Source organism: Gopherus flavomarginatus, chromosome 1 (assembly GCF_025201925.1).
Source record: "Gopherus flavomarginatus isolate rGopFla2 chromosome 1, rGopFla2.mat.asm, whole genome shotgun sequence".
Taxonomy (NCBI): Eukaryota; Metazoa; Chordata; order Testudines; family Testudinidae; genus Gopherus; species Gopherus flavomarginatus.
Window position 1 is genome coordinate 17,572,714 of NC_066617.1, and position 20,004 is coordinate 17,592,717.

The window sequence follows — 20,004 nt, forward strand, 5'->3', positions numbered from 1 at the left end:
TATAGTATAAATACATTGTGTGTGTTATGCCAAATGCTTAAGGCATCGTGTCAGGGACCCTCCGGTTGAGTTAGCTGGGCTCAACTGTTTTCTGACAGTTAAGACCTCCCACTTATTTACAGTTTAGCTTTTACCATAAGAGGAAAAGCAGTTGCTGAGAACTGATCATCTCAAACAGAACAGAACATGCTGAAAATGTCACATACTTACGTAGTGAAACATTTGCTGAAAAGCAATATCCAGAGTGTTGTGTGTGTGTGTTTTTTTTTAAAAGCCCCTTAAGTTCCCATATCTGAGTCAAGTTACAGGGCTATGATCCAAAGGGGGAATATTTCTCCAAAAAGGGTTTTACATTAAAAAACAAAACCCTTTTTAAGAGGATATGATTGAGGAATTACTGAAATATGTATGAATGAGACAATGGTGGTAATTAAGGAACTTTTCAACTGAGGAATGCTTGACAATATGATGAACTGCTCTAGACCTCTCTCTCAGCGTGAATAGATTCCCAGAATGACCCTCTTCTGACTTGAATTTAAGGCCAGCCCAAGCCACGCTATTTATCCAAATCTCTTATCACCTCTAAATTGCAATGGGTGATCTGATATAGTGGCACCTGGACCCAAACCATCCCTGATTTTGTTTTGTGACACCTCAGCTTGACTGACTGAGATTTTGCAGAACCAAACCTCACCACCAGTCCTATCCATACTCTATATTGTTATGTCAGCTACGGATTTTTAAAGGATCATCCATTTGACTGGGTAGGCACCTATGCCTGAAAGCCTCTCAGAATTCTTACATCACTATTAAAAATAAATCAGTCAATCCAAGTACAGTAACGTGCTTATAAAAATTCCATCCCTACGCCAACAAGATGAGTACAAGCATGGGACTGGCCATACAAATATATTAAGCCTTCGGGTGTGCATGGTTTGAACTAGGTGTTTCCGCAGGCCTGAGCAGACCTCATGCAAGTTAAGCAATGTTAGCTTATAGTTGCAATAGATGGTATATTTGCCACAACTCAAGTTTTTACAAGATCTGCCAGCCTAGGCTATGAAACTCACAGTGGCATCAGCTCTGATGGCAATACCACCACAGGGTTGCATTCACTAACTCTTTGAAAACGCAGCTTTGCAGGGGTTATACATTTATTGTTTGTGACAGAGTTTACAAGTTAAGCAACCAAACAGACATCTTGTAACTTTTGCCAGGTGTCTGCCAGAAGTTAATCCTCCACTGGGGTACCAGATGGGCGTTTACAACACGACGTAATTTGACCTTGGAGAACTTTTCAAATTTGAAACGAAGCATTGTGAAATTGGCCTGATGCATGAGTTCTCCTTGAGGGCTGGTTACCAAGACCAGTTTGAACTACGTAGAGCCAGCTGTTTTGGAGTTACGAGTGGACAAAATGCAGTTAACAGACTTCTCCAAAACAGAAGAAACAACTAACCCCCTCACCGAAAAACCCAAAAGCAAACGTTAAAATCCTATGACAAAAACAAGTGTTGCCGAATAATCTTCAAACTCAGAAAAAATACACTTTTCTGCCTTGAATCTCATCATGAGAAATTTCAGAGTGTCTGGTTGAGGGGTTAAAAAATGAGAGGAAGATCAAAAACAGGGTTGAGATTAAAAAAAATGTATCCTATAACTTTAATCACTAATGTAATGTGGGCGGGACTCACAGAGTGCTGGTAAAAGACCGGGCTGTATTCCCGGCCACCGTCATGTTGCATGAGTCAGGGTTACAAAGGGTTAACTCCCTTGTCATATGACAGTGGGTCAAGTATCCTCAGCTGTAGTGGCTATTGTTATAACTAGCATGACTGCCACCCCAACTTGAGTCCCCTCTTTCCCTTTCACTCCCTCTATCAGAAGACTGATTTTAAGTGTCTAATTTGGGTTTGCTTTGCCCAAACACTCCCAATACCCCAGAGCAAGCTATTTTTCTCCTAACAGTTGGGTGCTGTCTTTTGAATGTGAAGAGTGCTTCTGCACAAGTGCAGATGATTCATCCTAACATATCGGATCTAGCCACAAATAAAATTAGAAAAGGATCTCACTAGACACTAATCAGCTCTACCTTTGTTCCTAGGCATCATCACATCACCACCCACTCCATGGAGTGCCTCTTCACTGCAGTAGAACATCGGATGGCTTTTTTCGCAGAGAGGAAAGCACATTTTCCTATGGATGTTGTCTTTTATGAGGCAAAAGAAACTGATGAGAGCACTCCCAGTCTGGAGGCATCTCGAACCATAGCATTAGCCTAGAGATTAATGTGCATTAATCTTTTGTGAAGAAGAAACCCACCAAGGGCCAAATCGTGCAATACTTACTCAGGCAAAATTCCCCACTGGGTTCAAAAACTTCCAGAATACTGTGCCCCATGCAAGAACATCACTGGGGACAGGCACAGTTTCTTTACCAGGAATGGGCTGCTGGGTGAAGCCATGCTGATCTTTTTATTACAACTTATAAGACCAAGTTATGTGAATTTGAACAGTTGAAGTGAGTGGGTGTTCTGTCTGAGTATGGATTGCAGGATCTGGTCCTAGGCAGTCTACCTATTGGGGAGCTTGGAGTTGGTTTCTACCAATCACAGGGTTTAACAGTATTCCCCTTGGGGTTTATGTGACTGTATTTCTGTTATGCACAGGTCAGAACTCTGGGTGTTCGTCATTTTTGAGGTGGATGTTATTTCTCACTGGGATCATCCCATGTGGGCAGAAGCAAAGATCAGGCATTGGACAGCGCAGGGACTGGGCGATGGAATTCAGAACCTTTAAATTTTGTCATGATTCCAAATTCATTCCAGGCTGGAGTCAGCTGAAAGTTATTAGTATCTGCTGTCTGGTTGGTGGCCCAAGCTGATGTTCTCACTTGACTTCCTACTGGTCAGGAGGTGACAGTGTAAGAGATTACCCCCCCATCCAAAGTCTGTGCCGGCTACCTCTACTCCACAGGAAAGAATGGATCTGAAGGATCCTACAGAGGAGGTCTTTGTAAATCTAGGTTGTAACAGGGCAGTGTAGAAGAAGCTTCCACTGCTGTAAACCATGCTTTGTTTCTTCTGTAGATAAACCCTGCAAAGGGACTCAGTGTCCACACCTGACCATCTGATCCCTTTCCACTAGCACTAAAAATGAACTTTAAAAGGTACAGGTAGGACAATGTGGTTTTTGTTTTAGTTTTTGCTTCCCATGAGAGTTGGGCAATTTGTCACATGATTGTGTGAGTTCTGCAAGGCTGGGTGAGCAAGGAGTTAGTGAACACAGCCCTGCGGTCCTACGTGGTTCTTTATTGGCTCACTCAAGCTGGCGGTAAACCAGCTGGTGGTACAACTTACAGGATCAACTTCAACAAACTTGAGCCTCCAAATGGAGTCCCCCAAGGCAGTCCATTCTCCTCCACTTCCCTACTCCCTACTACTAGCAAGCCCCTGAGTTTCTGGTCCCATCCCAAAGCCTCCTGAAGCTAAGAGGGGTTGTGGGGGGTTGTGGGCCAGTGAGGGAGCCATCTGATGGGAGGGAGAGTTCCTTCTCTCTCAGCCACGCAAACAACCTCAGCTCATATTCACCGAACTTCAGCAAGTGTGGGCTCTTCACCACATTGAAATTGAACTCAAGGTTCAGTCCCAGCTGGTCTGGGGTGCAGTGTAACACTCCCCCCATCTCTTTTGTGCTAGCTTTCCCCGGAACAAGCCACTATTCCCCCATGGAGAGGCTCGGCTGGATGGCAAGGGAGGCCAAGAAGACCCAGTCTGCACATGCCAATTTGGCATCCTGTGCAGGACGATTAGCACTTGACTTTATTTGAATATTTCATGTTATTAAAGTTTCATCTTCTTTCCTGCTGGTACCACTCTGCGGCTGTGTTATGGAGGAAGCAGACAGCGGTGGTGGTGGGGTCTTGCCAAACTGCTGACGACCTTGACAGCTCTAGAAAGGCAGGGAAAGTGATCAGGGAAACTGGGCTGTGAGGAGGAAATATCATACAGAGTGAACTTTCTTTTTAAAATGTCTAGTGAAAATACCTCAGGCCAGGAGCTTATTGAACACCTCTTGTATTGTCTCCAACCAAGCTGCGAACAGGCAGCCAGGTGCAGTCACCGCTCTTTCCCAGACTGGTTTTATTGCCCACTCAGATTAGTTTTCTGGCAAGGATGAATTTGTAACATGTTTGCTTTTTCTCCCCTTCCCTTTCCACCTCTAATGAGAAGGGGGAGTGAAGCTTAAAAACCAGAAATGTCTTGAGTGCTTTATGAAACATGTGGGGATAATTATCCCTTTCTGGGATTCTAGTGTTTTAAGGAAAGCAGTTCAAATCTCATAAATGCTTAAATATGTAGCAGTAAAGGTCTGAGGAGTCTCAGGGGCGGGTAGAGAGTCTGCTGACTTGCTGAGCGAAAGCGCTGGGGAAAAAGCACCGTGAGCGCCTCATAGCTGAGAATTACATGAGCTGCCTCCCTCTGAAGTGCCTGACCCATTTACAATACCACAGGAGACAGCTCCTCTGGGGCCTGATCCTGGGCACCTTCAATTCCCACTGATGTCAGCACCTGACAGGACTGGGCCCTGGCTGAAAAAAGGTTTGTTCATAGAGCCATTGCACAAGGTCTAGGGGCCTGAGTCTGATCCCTCTTACACCAGAATCAGATATATTTAAATCACAAAACAAACAAAACAAATATTGTAGCTATGTCATGATGCTGGCTGCCATCACGTTGTTCATTCCTTCATCCCCCCCCCCTCCCCCCGGCTCTGCCTTATCTGTTTAGACTAAGTTTTCTGGGGCCAGGAATGTCCCTCATTCTGTGTTTGTGCAGTGCCTGGCACAATGGGACCCCATTCTCAGTTGTCCCCTGTGTGTAATAAACACAGTAAGTAAGTGTTGCATAAGTGAAACTCACTAGTGGACAGCTTCCACCCCCACACCATTGCAAATCAGGAGTATCAATGAAGTTAAACTGGCACAAAACTCAGCATGAGAGCAGCATTAGGCTCATTGACTTCAGAGGAGTCAGTCCTGATTTACACTGCTCTGAGAGATCTGAATTAGGCCCCTGATCTCTCTTCAGCTAGATAAATGAGGAACTTATCTGGCTCTATTTTCTTGCTCACCCCACACTCCCACACCCCTAATCCCTTGTTTCCTCAGACCGCCTAGCTCTAGAGCTGACTAGATTAATGTGAAATGCTAATACACCAGAAGAGAAAGGAAAGCAAAGAGCTGACTTGCTTGAATTCCACATTAATCTAGTCAGCTACGAAGCTTTAAATCAAGAGCCCCAAGTTTTACCAGTTTGAAATGATAGGTTTAACATTTCAGCCCTCTCCTTCCTCCCTGCCGCATGTGCCCTGGCTCATCTGGCTGGGTAGAGCCGTATGGCAGGCCCATGAAAGGCAGAACGCCTCATTGTGGTTACACATAATAAAATGTTTTCAGAGAGACTGGAATGCGAAATGACTAAGATGAGGATGGATTTTTCCCATATGCCTCCTGGGGGGTGAAATCCATGTTACCCACATATAGTGCCTGAATGCCTGGACACCACGTGCAGGAATGCCAAGTCCTCGTCTCCCTCAGGCTGAGGACAGGGAGTTGGGTGGAGACACAGCCTCACCATAGCTAGTCTCCAAGTCAAAAGCTGCAGTGATGGCTGCAGTCCCACTGCCACGTGTGGAGGGTGTTAGGGCTGATGTGATCGATGGGCTTGTGGGCCCAGCATCATCTCCTACGGGCCATCCCCAGTGGTCACACCTCATTGGTCAGTGAACAGAGTCTGGCTGCTTTGCTCTTGCCTTCACACCGGGGCTTAAGTGGCTCCAGAACTCTGTGTGAGCCTTCTACACAGAGCTGCTGGAAATAGGGGTGCTGGGGGTGCTGCCGTGCCCCCTGGCTTGAAGTGATTTCTACAGGGCTGGTGCAAGGATGTTTTGCACCCTAGGTGAAACTTCCACCTTGCGCCCTCCCCTGTCTCCGAGCCCCCGCCCTGAGGCACCCCCCGTGGCCGCTCCCCACCCCCCAACCTGAGGCACCCTCCCCACCACAGCTCACCCTTGCTCCACCTCCACCCCAAGCATGCCATCGCTGCTTCACTTCTCCCGCCTCTCAGGCTTGTGGTGCCAATCAGCTTAGGTGCCGCAAGCCTGCGAGGCGGAAGAAGTGAAGCGACCATGGCATGCTCAGGGAGGAGGCAGGGCAAGGGTGAGCTGGGGCGGGGAGGGTGCCTCAGGTTGGGGGGTGGGCAGCGGCCAGGGGTGGGGTGCCTCAGGGCAAAGGGTGGGAGCTCACCTGCATGCCGTCCCCTCGCCCCCTTACTTGCTGCAGGCAGCCTGCCCCACGCACCCCTGCCCCAGCTCCCTCTACCTAAATGCCAGCTGCCGTGGTCACTGCCAAAGAAAATGCCGCCACTCAAATCCTAGTGCCCTAGGCGACCGCCTATGTTGCTTAAATGGTTGCACCTGCCCTGGGTTTCTATTATATAGAGGGTTTACAGTTTGGTTCAATGGCTCTCAGCAGAACCCCCACTATACAAATTGTGCCAGCACCCCTGCTTCTACATCTGGATGAATGCCACCCAAAGCCCAGAAATCCTTGACTCTCACAGCCTCTGCCACATAGGCATCATCCCTTCCCTTTGCAGGTGGGGTAACTGGGTCACAGAGAGGATGAATGGCAAGAAAGGGCCTCCAAGTTCTTTGCCAGCACCATGACACTCATTGTAAGAATTAACCTATTTGAAATAAAATCAACTACTTTGTACAAAGTGTCCGTGACACGCTAAGTCCCAGGCAGAACACACACTGAAGGTGGATTCTTACCCTAAGGGGCTTACAATTTCAGTGCTGCACTTGACAGACAAATGAGGATAAAACATGCACAAAGGACTAAAGGAGGATAAGGGTTACAGAGATAATATTATTTGGTTACTCAGCTGAGCATGTTCATTTAGGGGAGCTGCAGATTTTATTTTCTCTTGTCAAAGCAGAACCCATTCAGATGGTGTTGGTAGCGCCGCAGAGGCAGTGTGCTTGTTAGGACATGCCTGTGAGATACACAAGTTTTACACCTATTTCTCAAATGGTCAACGAAGGCACAGAGAAGCCAAGTGACTTGCTCAGGAGTCCTGGCTCACGGAAGCTTTGAAAGACAGAAGCCACGAATCAGTCTTGTGGTCAAAGCACAGGACTGCACTTTCTCTCAACCCAGCTGCAGTCTGTTCTAAGACTACATACAGGAAGACAGATTTCAGCCTGCATGCAGAAAGGGATCCTGGTCTCCAGAATGAAACTTTCTCTGCTAGTAAACACTGTTAGGGGATGAGTAGAGCTCTTGGTTTTATCAACTGAGAGCTCTGTGGAATAAAGGAAAAGTCTGGGTTTATTATCGTAGAATATCAGGGTTGGAAGGGATCTCAGGAAATCATTTAGTACAATCCCGTGCTCCAAGCAGGACAAATCCCCAGACAGTTTTTTTTTTATACCCCAGTTCCCTAAATGGCCTCCTCAAGGACTGACCTCACAACCCTAGGTTCAGCAGGCCAATGCTCAAACCACTGAGCTATCCCTCCTCCCTTTATTATTAATTATTATTATTATTGAAGCCTTTCAAATGGATCTAGAAGTCTATGGGCTAGATCAGGGCAGGCCATTCAGGAATCACTGTAGCTTCTTACAAGCTATGTCAAGCATTTTCATGTACAAGGGTGTGCTCGATCCTGCCCCACACGTCAATGGGAATTTTGCCTTTGACTTCAATGGGAGCAGGATCTGCGGTCTGGAGTTACCAAAACCACAGAACCCTACAGAAATCACTGGAGCCTGCCTGCAGAAATTCTTCCTCCTAGCTCACATTGCCTTTATCCTCCTCCCACAGCATCCCAAGAGGACTCTTCTTCCCTGCTAATCCCCTCCCTGAACTCCTTCCCCCCCATCTTACCCCTTTTTCTCTAGTTTTGTTTTTACAATCTGTCTTCCCCTCATCTGGATTTCCTTCATCCTCCCTTTGCTCTTTCCCAGCCTGCCAACCAGACAAAGAGCCAAATTCAGCCCTGTGCAACTCCTTCCTTTTCAAAGGGCATTGAAGTTCACTTACACAGGGTCAGCATCTGACTCTTGAGTCTTACAGGCTATAGCCTGGGTCCTTCTCCATGTGTCCACATGTAAACAGAGCTGGATTAAAGAACAGTGAGATCTAGTATATAGGGTATTAGACAGAATACCAAAACCTTGTTTTTATTCCTGGCTCTGCCACTGACTCACTCTGTGGCTTTGGGGAGGTCACATCACCTTTTTGTGCCTCAGTTTCCCCAGCAGTAAAATAAAGACGATGGTAATCTCCTTTGTAAAGTGCTTTGCAATCTAGGGACAAAAAGCACTGTGTAAATGCTCATACTGCTGCTATATATTGTCTGTGAGCAATTAAATGTCTGCAAGGTTTGATAGCACAGCTCCACCCAAAACTGCTCTCTGTCCAATCTCCAGCTTCAGACATGCTAAGAACAGTCAGTTGGATTTTAAACAGACTGTAACCCAAACAGACTGTTACTAACATTATCCCCCTGTCTGCTGAACATTCTGACACTGCACAGACATGGCGAGGAAACTAAAAAAATTGCCTATGGACTCTGAGATTGAATAAATAGTGAAGGAACTTTGAGAGGTAAATGTATGCTGGAGTGGTTTAGAACTGTATTTACCAAAATCTCATTTAATTGCTGGTCAACCCCTCCCCATCCTTGATTTGTGACTATTTCCAGAAATAAATGAACTGTGTTTATTTCAGTATGGTTCATGGGGGTCACATTAGCTATTCATGGTATTCAGACAGCTTCTGGGCACTTGTGAAAATGCCCCAGATCCCGACAGTTCCATGAATTCTAGCACAAGCAAATGTTTCTCTCAAAGCTCTGGAAGTACATTATTTGCTGTTTTCCTTTTTAAATGTGATTCTGCCATCCAGTCTGGGAGCTTACCATGTAATTTAGGTGACCAGTTACAGGATATGAACACAACATAGCAAACAGTAGAAGTGAACAGTTTTTCAAACAACGCATTGGCAAAGAAGTTATTTCATAGATTCGCAGGATTGGAAGGGACTCGAGAGGTCATCTAGTAGCCCAGTCTCCTGCAAACTATTGTCCAAATGATCCAGACAAGTACGTTCCAGCAATTGGCTCCCAAACTGATTCCTGGTGGAAAAAAGGGCCTGAGGTCTATGATTTCAAGGATGACCTCTGAATTCGGGTGCCTTTCATTTGGAGGTGCCTATCTTCCCAAAGAGCACCCGTGGGACCGCTCAAAATCAATTGGCGCTGCAAGTGCTCAGCACCGCCGTTGACTGGTCCAGTTTCAACACACAAAATCAGAGGGTACTTCTAATAATTTCACCCTAAATTTGTAACAAATATTACACGTAACAAACAGCCTGAACCACTCCAGCCATGTTTGCTTGCTAGTTTAGGTTCCAGCTTTAAAGCTAGAGACTGCAATATCTAACGGAAAGGATGCAATTCCTAGCTCAGGCCATACTGCCCAGCATAACTCTGTAGAAACGTTGCTATTCCATCTGGCCTCTGCTAATTCATTGCTGCTATTATAAACACAAGGCTGATGGTATTTCATTTGCTTTCTCAGATCTCACACCAATTGTTGAAAATAAAGGAGGCTGCATTGATTATACTGAGGCCTGCAGTGTCTTTGCTTTGGGCAAACCCATCAAGCTGGCCTTCGCTAGCATTCCTATGTCAATCTTGGAACGATGCCCTTCAGCATAGTGTCAGCTGCAATTCAGCATACACGGGCTTAGCAGAGAATAGTACGAGGGGTTGCACTTCGTGGCTGTGCAGACAATATTTAGATGTGGCTTAAGAAGCAAAAAAAAAACAAACCTGAAAATTATTTGGCCAAGACCCACAAATTGTTTTCAGGGTTTGTGCGGTGAAAACGGCACAGTAACCTCTAAGAAAAAAAGGAACAAGCAAACAAAAAAACTTGCCCTGAACCATCAGTCGAGAACAAAACCAGAGCAAATGCACATCGGTGTTTGCAGGCAAGACTGCCCAAACATTTGGCTATTGCATGCACAATGCATAGAGTTAGACAGAGAAATACCAGTTGGATAGTTGCATTGCTACACACACATTTTTATCCATCCTTGGCCTTAGAACCACATCCTCTGAACAAACAGAAAATCCCTGCCCTAATGTTTTCCTTCCCATCAGATGAGTTGTAGCTCTGACACTGGATAGGAGGCTCCACAGAGCAATGGATCCTTCAGCTCTGTGCACAGCCTGCCCCAGTCCTGCATGTGGCCTTGCAAGAGCTGTCCAGAGCCTATAGCTCCATTTCACGAAAGGGACTGCATCACACACACAGCTCTCGGAGACCCTATACTCCCCTTACCTTGCACAGTGGAGCTGCATTGCTTCTGCTGTGGCAGAGGCAGCATGAAACCCCATAGTGCAATACCAGTGTTCCTAGGGCAATAAGGAGAAAAGAACTCTGCTCTTTTCCAAATTCCCCTGGATGTGCTGCAGAGATGGGGCATTTCTAAGCCTACCCCTACTCCGGCAGAACAATTTGGAAATATTCTTGCATATCCCCATGTAGGACTTTCCCCTCACTCCTGAGCACCCCACATGGACACAAGGAGTGCCATGCCAGGGAAGAACAATGGTCCTTTGAATCCAGTATCCTGATTCCAGCAGCAGATAATGCTGGATACTTCAGAAGAAGATGTAAGAACTCCAGCCTCAGAACATATGAACGGCCCTACTGGGTCAGACCAAGGGACCAGCTAGCCCAATATCCTTTCTTCTGACAGTGGCCAGTGAAAGGTGCCCCAGAGGGAAGGAACAGAACAGGTAATCATCAAGTGATCCATTCCACATTGCCCATTCCAAGCTTCAGGCAAACAGACTAGGGACACCATTCCTGCCCATCCTGGCTAATATCCATTGATGGACCTATCCTCCGTGCACTATCCTCCATGAATTTATCTAGCTCTTTTTAGAACACTGTTATAGTCTTGGCCTTCACAGCATCCTCTGGCAAGGAGTTCCACAGGTTGACTGTGCGTTGTGTGAAGAAATACTTCCTTTTATTTGTTTTAAACCTGCTGTCTATTAATTTCATTTGGTGACCCCTAGTTCTTGTGTTATGAGAAGTAGTAAGCAACACTTCCTTATCTACTTCCTCTATACCAGTCATGATTTTATAGACCTCAATCATATCTCCCTTTAGCAGTCTCTTTTCCAAGCTGGAAGGTCCCAGTCTTATTAATCTCTCCTCATATGGAAGCTGTTCCATACCCCTAATCATTTGTGTTGCCCTTTTCTGAACCTTTTCCAATTCCAATACATCTTTTTTGAGATGGAGTGACCACATCTGCACACAGTATTCAAGATGTGGGCATAGCATGGATTTATATAGAGGCAACATGATATTTTCTATCCTATTATCTATCCCTTTCTTAATTATTCCCAGAATTCTGTTTGCTTTTTTTGACTGCCGCTGCACATTGAATGGATGTTTTCAGAGAACTATCCACAATGACTCCAAGATCTCTTTATTGAGTGGTAACACCTAATTTAGACCCTGTCATTTTATATTATGCTGTCCAATATGCATTGCTTTGCATTTATCAACATTAAATTTCATCTGCCATTTTGTTGCCCAGTCACTCAGTTTTGAGAGATCCTTTTGTAGTGCTTCGCAGTCTGCCTGAGTGTTAACTTTCCTTAGTAATTTTGTATCATCTGCAAATTTTGCCACCTCACTGTTTACTCCTTTTTCCAGATCATTTATGAATATGTTGAATAGGACTGGTCCCAGAACAGACCCCTGGGCGACACTACTATTTACCCCTTCCACTCTGAAGACTGACCATTTATACCTACCCTTTGTTTACTATCTTTTAACCAGTTACCAATCCATTAAAGCACCTTCCCTCTTATCCTGTGGCAGAGAGCCTTTGATGAAAGACTTTGTCAAAAACTTTCTGAAAATCTAAGTACACTATATCCACTGGATCCCCTTGGTCCACATGCTTGTTGACCCCCTCAAAAAATTCTAGTAGATGGATGAGGCATGATTTTCCTTTACTAAAACCATGTTGACTCTTCCTCAACAAATTATGTTCATCTATATGTCTGACAATATCATTCTTTAGTATAGTTTTAGCCAGAAGTCAGTCTTATAGGCCTGTAATTACCGGGATCACCTCTGTAGCCCTTTTTAAAAATTGGCATCACATTAGCTATCCTCCAGTCATCTGGTACAGAAGTTGATTTAAATGATAGGTTACGACTACAGTTAGTAGTTCTGCAATTTCACATTTGAGTTCCTTCAGAACTCTTGGGTGAATACCATCCGGTCCTGGTGACTTATTACAGTTTAATTTATCAATTTGTTCCAAAACCTGCTTTAATGATACCTCAATCTGGGACAGTTTCTCAGATCTGTCACCTAAAAAGAATGGCTTGGGTTTGGGAATGTTCCTAATGCACTCACTGCGCCATAGTAGATAATGGAGGGGTGATTTTTTTTTCAAAGCCCTCATTAAAACTCTCCCTTTCTCATAATATCTTTAAAAACCTGGACAGCGGGTAGCAGCTGGTTGTGCTCTGACCACAGCTTATTGTGTTCACTATAATCACCTCATGGTTTCCTTGTGCTTCCTGGTCCACTGTCTCTTGTCTTAGACATAGATAGTAAGCTGTGTGGGACAGAGACTGTCTTTTTCTGTGCTTGGACAGTGCAATCACTCTTCATGCTACTATAATTCAAATAATTCATTTCTTCCTGACCTCAGCTGGTATTCACCTTATGCCCTACAGCATGAAGACTGATAGACCTTAGGACTGGGGCCTACAGTTTGAAGTAGCCCTAGTGTAGCAGTGAACCACGGAGTGGCAAGCAGGATGCCGCACAGATGGCCGCTCCTTGCTGCTGGGTCAGGAGATAGGGAGGAGAACCATTTGGGCCCAGGCAGTGGCTGGGAGGAACAAGACGGGTTCCTTCACGGAGCTCGGTGGTAGCATTCCGGAGGCACCAAGCCCACTCTAACCTTATTTCATCCTGATAGTCCTTTATGGTTTTTATAAATGATCTGTAGATGCCACATCTGTTGTAGCCACCATCAGTATAAAGAGCTAGATGGGTGCAGTGAGTGCAGACATTAGCCCTTCGCACTCTGGAGAGCACAGCTCATCAATGAAATAGTTTAGGTGGTTTTCCACCAGTACCTCTCAAAGCCACCCACATACAGTAATTCTGCACCATTGGCACGTTGTACCCAGGAGACAGCTGCTACTTGAATGTATTGGGCTGCAGATCAGGAGTGTGTGGGGGCCATGGTGCACTGACAGATCCATATCTGGAAACTTGCGGTATGTCTACACAACAAAATAACACTTGCAGCTGGCCCGGTTCAGCTAACGCAAGTTTGTGGGGCTGGGGCTGTGGGGCAGTTTCATTGTTGTATAGACCTCCAGGCTTGCTCTGGGACCCTCACAACCTGCCACACCTACCTAAGCATGCTCTCAATCTGCGAATGCCCTAGACATTGAAATCTAGCCCCCAGAAATCACGCACATATTTTCCTTCTCCTCTTCCATTCCCACCCACTCTCCAAAACATGATGTGACTCAAGCAGGAAATGCTTCAAACTCTGGCACCCTCAAGCCAATCTCATGATAGGTGAACTGGTAAGTCTCCCACAGCAAGTGCAGTTGTGCCTCTGGGTTATTAGCTCAGCATTGTAACAAAAGGAAGGGAGATTTGAGTGCTGGGCAGAATGTTGTCCCTAATATGCACAGAGCTGTATAATCCTTCTTTTTTAAGGACAGTTTAGTCCTGGGAAAAGGCAGAGATCTCGTGGCTGGTGTGCACAATGCTTTCAAGATGAACTACCAGCAGGGAATTAATATTCTCCAGGCAGACAAAACTGGGGTAATTTGAGGAATTATTTAGATCAGCTCAATAACAAGCAGCTGGAAAAGTCTCAGTCTCAAAGTAGGAAATGATTATGCAGGGAGGCTCTCTGGCTAGTCACAATGTTATTAAAATATCATGTCAATGTTTAGAGATGGTCGGATACCGGGGAAAATTATTCATAGAATACATAAAACCACCGTGTTATGTGTCAGTAAAGGTCAGCCTGTTGTAATACAGCTCAACAGAAAACCTAAGAAGCAAGACAATCAGTATTACATACTCTCTCCTCCTCCACCCAGGGAACTCATCTACCACCAGCACAGCCACAGAGAACACCCCACAACCTTAACTCTGGCCAAGGATGGATGCATGCCTTTCAGCACCTCTTCCACCCAGATTCTAATATTCTCCTCAACTGAAACACACCAGATTTGCCCCCCACCCTTTCTGCAAAGTTATTGGAATGTACACACACAGGTTTAGGGAAGATCAAGTGGTTTTGTGGCCATTTTATAGATGGGGAAATCGAGGCACTAATGTGCAATGCCTTTCCCAAAGTGAAGCAACTTTCTCGAGGCTACAGAATGTGTCATTGCCAGGACTGGGATTGGCTGTGAGGCCTGTTTCCTAAAATCACATGTTTATCTGTACCTGACTTGAACCCTTGATTGTGAAACTAGGCTAGAAATCCCATGAGAACAGACTACTTCACGAGATTTCTGGTACTTTCAGTTCCAGAAATCTTGAGGGCCCAGTTCTGTGAAATGCTGAGCTCCCTCAAGCTCCCCTTTGAAGTCAGTGGAGTTGAGGATGCTCAGCACCTCAACAAATTTACCTCCCCTGGTGCAGTCTCCTGTCAGCATTTTGGCACTTCTGCTTCTGTTCCTTTCTCCAACCAGGCAGTGCAGAAGAGCTTGAAAGTAAGATGTGGTTGACAGCAACAAAATAAGGAGGTGTGGATTGTATTGAAGCTCCGGAAAGGTTCCCAGGTTCAGTCTGAAGAATGGGCAAAGGTCCAGGCCGGTTCTAAATCTATCCAGCCCTGGACAGTCATTCCTAATCAAATGTCAGTTTTTAGAATGCAGGCACCAATGTTTGGCCATGTGATTTCTCTGGCTGTTCTGATGAATGAATGGGGTCCCTGCAATCACTGTACAGTAGAGTTATTGCTTGTGCACATTGTAGAAAAAGCAATTTAGTTGAACATGGTGAGCCAGGTTCACCTCTGACTGCAGGACAAATCCTGCAGTAGAACCATTGACTTCAAAGGAGTTACACCAGGGTTAGATTGGTGGCTTGGATTAAGGACCCATGCAGGGGCATAAAGGAGCCAGCCTAGCTGAGTCATCATGAGGGGGAAGAGCTGGTATAGGCCAGCAGCTAATTACTAGCAACTCCCCACCTCCAGGACTAGGAGTAAGCAAGAAGGGAACTTGCACAATTCCTTCCCTGTGTTGTCTCTGGGGTACTGCAGCCACATTCTATCCCATACACAGAGCATGTGTCAGACTCCATTCTAGAACTGGGGGTTTACACTGGTATAAGGGAGACCAGAACGCAGCCAGAGGGTTTGGCTTTATTCACATGGAGCATGCATCAGTTCATTGCAATAACGTCCATGCAGCTTTCAGAAGCAGTCTCTGACACAAATACAATCAGCAACTACCGGGGTGAGGGGGGTAAGAGGGACTGGGGATTCATTTAGTTATGACTATTCATTGATACCTTCTAGGGCAAACTGATATTTTAAAAATCCAGCTGCCTGTGCCTGCTGAATTCCAAACAATATGCAAATCTGTTGATAATGTTAGGGGAACCAAAGCATTCAAGATTGTTCATAGTGGGAATGAACCAAGGTTTGCTGAAATCCATAGAAAGAATTCCAGAGATTTCAATGGGCTTTAGATCAGATCCATTATGTACAACTATGCTGAACGTGGTGACTTCCAACAAGCAGAGAAGGCACATACTAAGCAAACTAGTTTAGCAAAAAATGCCTTTTCCAAACAAGGTGTGGATCCGTCAAAACCAAGGTCTGATGTTATCTCAGTTATTCAGTCCAAACTGTGACCATCCTAAATGTCCTGACTCAGTTGGTTAGCATTTCCCTTCGTTAAGGAGTACAACCTTGCAAAATTGTCAGGAACATTCACTAGCTCAGGCACAAAATCTATTTACCCACCCATACCATAACGATGAGAAAAAACTCAAATGGTATTTTACACACCAATCCAAGTAAAACCAATATTATTTCAGAGTTTTGCAAGGCTGGATTAATATATAGGACTTCTACAGTTTAATATTGTTACATTTTAAAGCCCACTTTTAATCATTAATCATTATAGCTTTTCAGGGCTAGATTCAGCAGCCTTATTCATGCTGAGTGGCACCCTACTCCTTGTGGAGCCAGTGGGAATACTCAAGGAGTAAGGTGCTACTCAGCATGAGTAATGGTGGCAGAGTCCAGCCCCTGGTAAATAGAGAAAGTTTCACAAGGAGAATTTATGCAGTAGAGTGCAGTCCTGTGATCCCTACTCCAGGTCAGAATTTGCCTCCGTTACGTATACAACAGGGTATCTTAGGGCTTGCAGAACCTGGCCCTCAGTTTTGACTCAGGCAGAACTCCCCTGGATCGCAAACTGTTTTTGTCCATCCCCACATCTCTTCCTATTTGTGCTGAGTAGCCTCAATTCCCATTGACTTTAATGGGGAGCTCACAGTGTTCGGCATTGTGCAGGACTGGGTCTCATCTGACTCGAGTGGGAATTTTCCCAAAGCAGGGACTGAATCAAGGCCTCGAGATTTGGCCCAGGGTTTTTAATCCATTGCTCCCTACCTGGTAAACCGCTCTGGAAATGCACCATGGCTTCAGCATCAGCTGCAGGACCCGCAGATTTCCAAACCGGCACGTCCTCAGAGCCCGTGAAGTCAAGTTCCACACCAGGCTGTCCCAACTGTAGAGCAGATCCTCAAAGCCAAAGAGTACGGCAGCCATGCCAGCTAGTTTCATGAAAGACACAGCACCCCCTATCAAAGGCAGTTAGCTAATTCCTAGACTCCTTATAAAATGCAAGGTTCAAGTGTCACAACGATTTCCATCAAAGGAGAAACAGCTGCAGCCAAAATAAGCCGGTTGGGATGTTTCTGTCCCCTCCTTAAGGAAATTATTTCTTTCAGAGATCCATATGTATCTTCTCAAATCAAATTCCGCTGCCCCCAGGAATCACTAGAGACAAGGTAAAAATATCCGTCCCAGGGTAGGCAGGGAATCAGACATCCCTCTCAAAGGGCTTCTTGGTTACTTTGCATCTCACTTCCCAGCTCTCTGCAGTGGAACCAAGAAACAGACTTAGATCCAAAGTCATCACTTAGCTTTCAAAGTGCTGGGATTCCATCCAGGGCAAAAAAAAAAAAGAAAAAAAAAAGTAGCTCTCACTCCTCTCTGCCAACATTCCCAAGACATTCCGGTTTTAGTCTTAACTCTTTCAAATGTTACAAAAAACAGCCGAGAGGATGGCTTTGCAACATGCAAAATCTTATCCTTTATTTTAACACACTGAATAACCACTGAATATCTGCACCAGAGTCTTTTTACTACAGTGCTGGAGTCTTTATGGTTTTGAGACATATAATGGTACTTAGTACTTATATAACACATGCAACTTAGTCATTAGTTGAGGGCTTGTGACTCCATTAGAAAAGTTGCACGGGTTAAACCAAACTGATTTCAAATCAATCTTGTCAAATTTGTGTAAACCCTTAATGTAGACACATTTAACCCAGTTTGAGAGAGGATTAGCCTAGGTCCATGTATTACCTTATTAAGTGAGGGTGAAATTGACTTAAGTGCGTTTACATTAGGGGTCTGCACTGGTTTAACTAACTCAGTTTAAAATCCAGTTAATTCAACTGATGCACCTAATCTAGAACCAGTCTAACTAAACCTTCTAACACCTGTGGGAGGTCGATAGGTAAATATTAATATCCACATTTTACAGATAGGGACACTAAGGCAGAGTTAAAGTGTCTTGCCCAAGGCGACACAGCAAGCCGGGGCAAAGCTAGAATTAGAACTCAGGCCCATTTGCCTCTCTCTCCATGCTGCTTTCATCCTTCCATTCCATACTGCCTCCTGTAAGGAAAAACTGTAAAAGGAAAACTAACAGGGCCTGATCTTGCAGCTAATGGGTGTTGATAGGTTAGCCCCTCACAGAATCACCCCCAGGGGTAGTTGAGCCCACTCAGTACCTGTAGGAGACAATTTTCGGAGATGCTAACCACCCATAACTCCAGCTAAAGTCAATGGGAGCTGCAGGTGCTCAGCACCTCTGAAAATCAGACACTGGGACCTCACAGGACTAACCACAAGACGATGAAAACTGAGCATTCAGAGGTTCTAAAAGAAGTCTTGACACCCCAGATGGTATCAAGAGAGAGAAGAGTGGGGAGGGGATGTTAATTGTTCATTGATCTTCCACAGGTTATAGAACAGTTACTCTGATCTGTGAGGACTGGAAAGAATAATACAACTGGCACATAATGACAGCAGTACAGCTCTGTATCAGCTCATTCACTAGTTCGGTGTAATGCTAGGACAATATAGCTGCAAAATTTATGTTCTCAGCCTAACTGCTTCTTCAGGTTTTATAGCAGCAGCACAAAAATCATAATATTTCCTTCTGACTTATTAGCTGCTATTCAGTCAGTAGCACATCATTTTTTCTCTCTCTCTTTCTGTAGGTCCGTCTTTCTCTCCTCCTCTCCGTCTCTGAACCTTTCTGCCTGTTTCTGAACCTTCCCATCCGTCCTTATGTCAACTTAAGTCTCTCTCTCTCTCTCTCTCTCTCTGTAACACTCTCCCTGTTCTCAGCAATACAGACAAAGCATTAGCAGCATTTCCATTAGCAAGCTTTATTTGGAGGAGGTTTTTATAACTTGACTAGAAAACATTTGCTCCGGGCTACAGTTGGCATACAAGATCTCTGTCTGGGAGCACTAAAGAGAAAGAAAAAGAAATGTGTTTGATTAACAACAATGAGGAGGAAAGAATTGGAGAAACCAATTGCTCCATAACGTGTTCTAACTGCTTTGGTATTCTGAAAAATGAGGGAGAGAAAAACAGACATGCTGCCATTTTTAAAATTAGCTACTACACATGGGCATTGAGCCTGTCCATATGGCTATGAACACTCCCATCCCAAGTATATAATTACACAGTAGATGGGAATGGTGCTAAAGGAGCCCTTCCGTGTATTGATTACATAATATGACTTTCCAAAAACCGTTTAGCCCTATATTTTTTAATGGATAGACTGGGACAGGCTCTGCAGCAGGCATTTGAATCTACTGGCTACGTAATGAGCATTTTAACGTGCAGATTTATTTGCTCAATTAGAACAATGTGTTCAATTTCCTATGGACCCTTTCTGGCTAATTAGACACAGAATATTATTTTTGGGAGGGATGGGAAGTTTCCTGAATACAGATTTACCAGAGGAAACCAGCTTACAATGAAATTCAAACCATGTGCATTGCTCAGGCAAATATAAGGTAGACCAGGGTTTTCAACCTTTTTCTTTGGGAGGCCCCCTGCCATGCTATAAAAACTCCACAGCCCACCTATGTCACAACAACTGTTTTTCTGCATATAAAAGCCAGGGCCGGCGTTGGGGAGTACCAAGCAGGACAATTGCTCATGGGCCTCAAGCCACGGGAAGCCCCCCGCAAAGCTACATTGCTCAGGCTTTGGCTTCCACACTGGGTGACATGGCTCAGGGCCCCAGGCTTCAGCCCCATGCACTGGGGCTTTGGCTTTCTGCCCTGAGCCATAGCGAGTCTAATGCTGGCCCTGCTTGGTGGACCACCTGAAACCTGCTTACGGTCCCCTAAGAGGCCCCGGGCCCCTGGTTGAGAACCCCTGAGGTAGATCATGCTCTCCTAGCTCTGAGTGGGGTCTTTTCGTGCATGGATCTTCCCCTTCCTGCTTGGGCAGCCACTTCTGTGGCACCACACCTCCTTTTCATGGATTCACACAGGACTCCACATATGGGGA

At 45.2% G+C, this 20,004-nt stretch overlaps 1 protein-coding gene across 6 annotated transcripts in view; it reads right to left on the reverse strand.

Annotated features, from left to right (window-relative positions):
* Positions 1-20,004, reverse strand: part of FRMD4A (FERM domain containing 4A) — a 554,591-nt gene that overhangs the window by 264,213 nt on the left and 270,374 nt on the right. The window contains exon 1 of one of the 6 annotated variants that reach the window (XM_050936791.1): positions 16,789-16,962. The exons of the other annotated variants lie outside the window; for them this stretch is intronic. Coding sequence (XP_050792748.1) covers positions 16,789-16,962 — 174 coding nt within the window. Of the gene's footprint in view, positions 1-16,788; positions 16,963-20,004 lie in introns of those variants that run through there. 6 annotated transcript variants of the gene reach the window in all.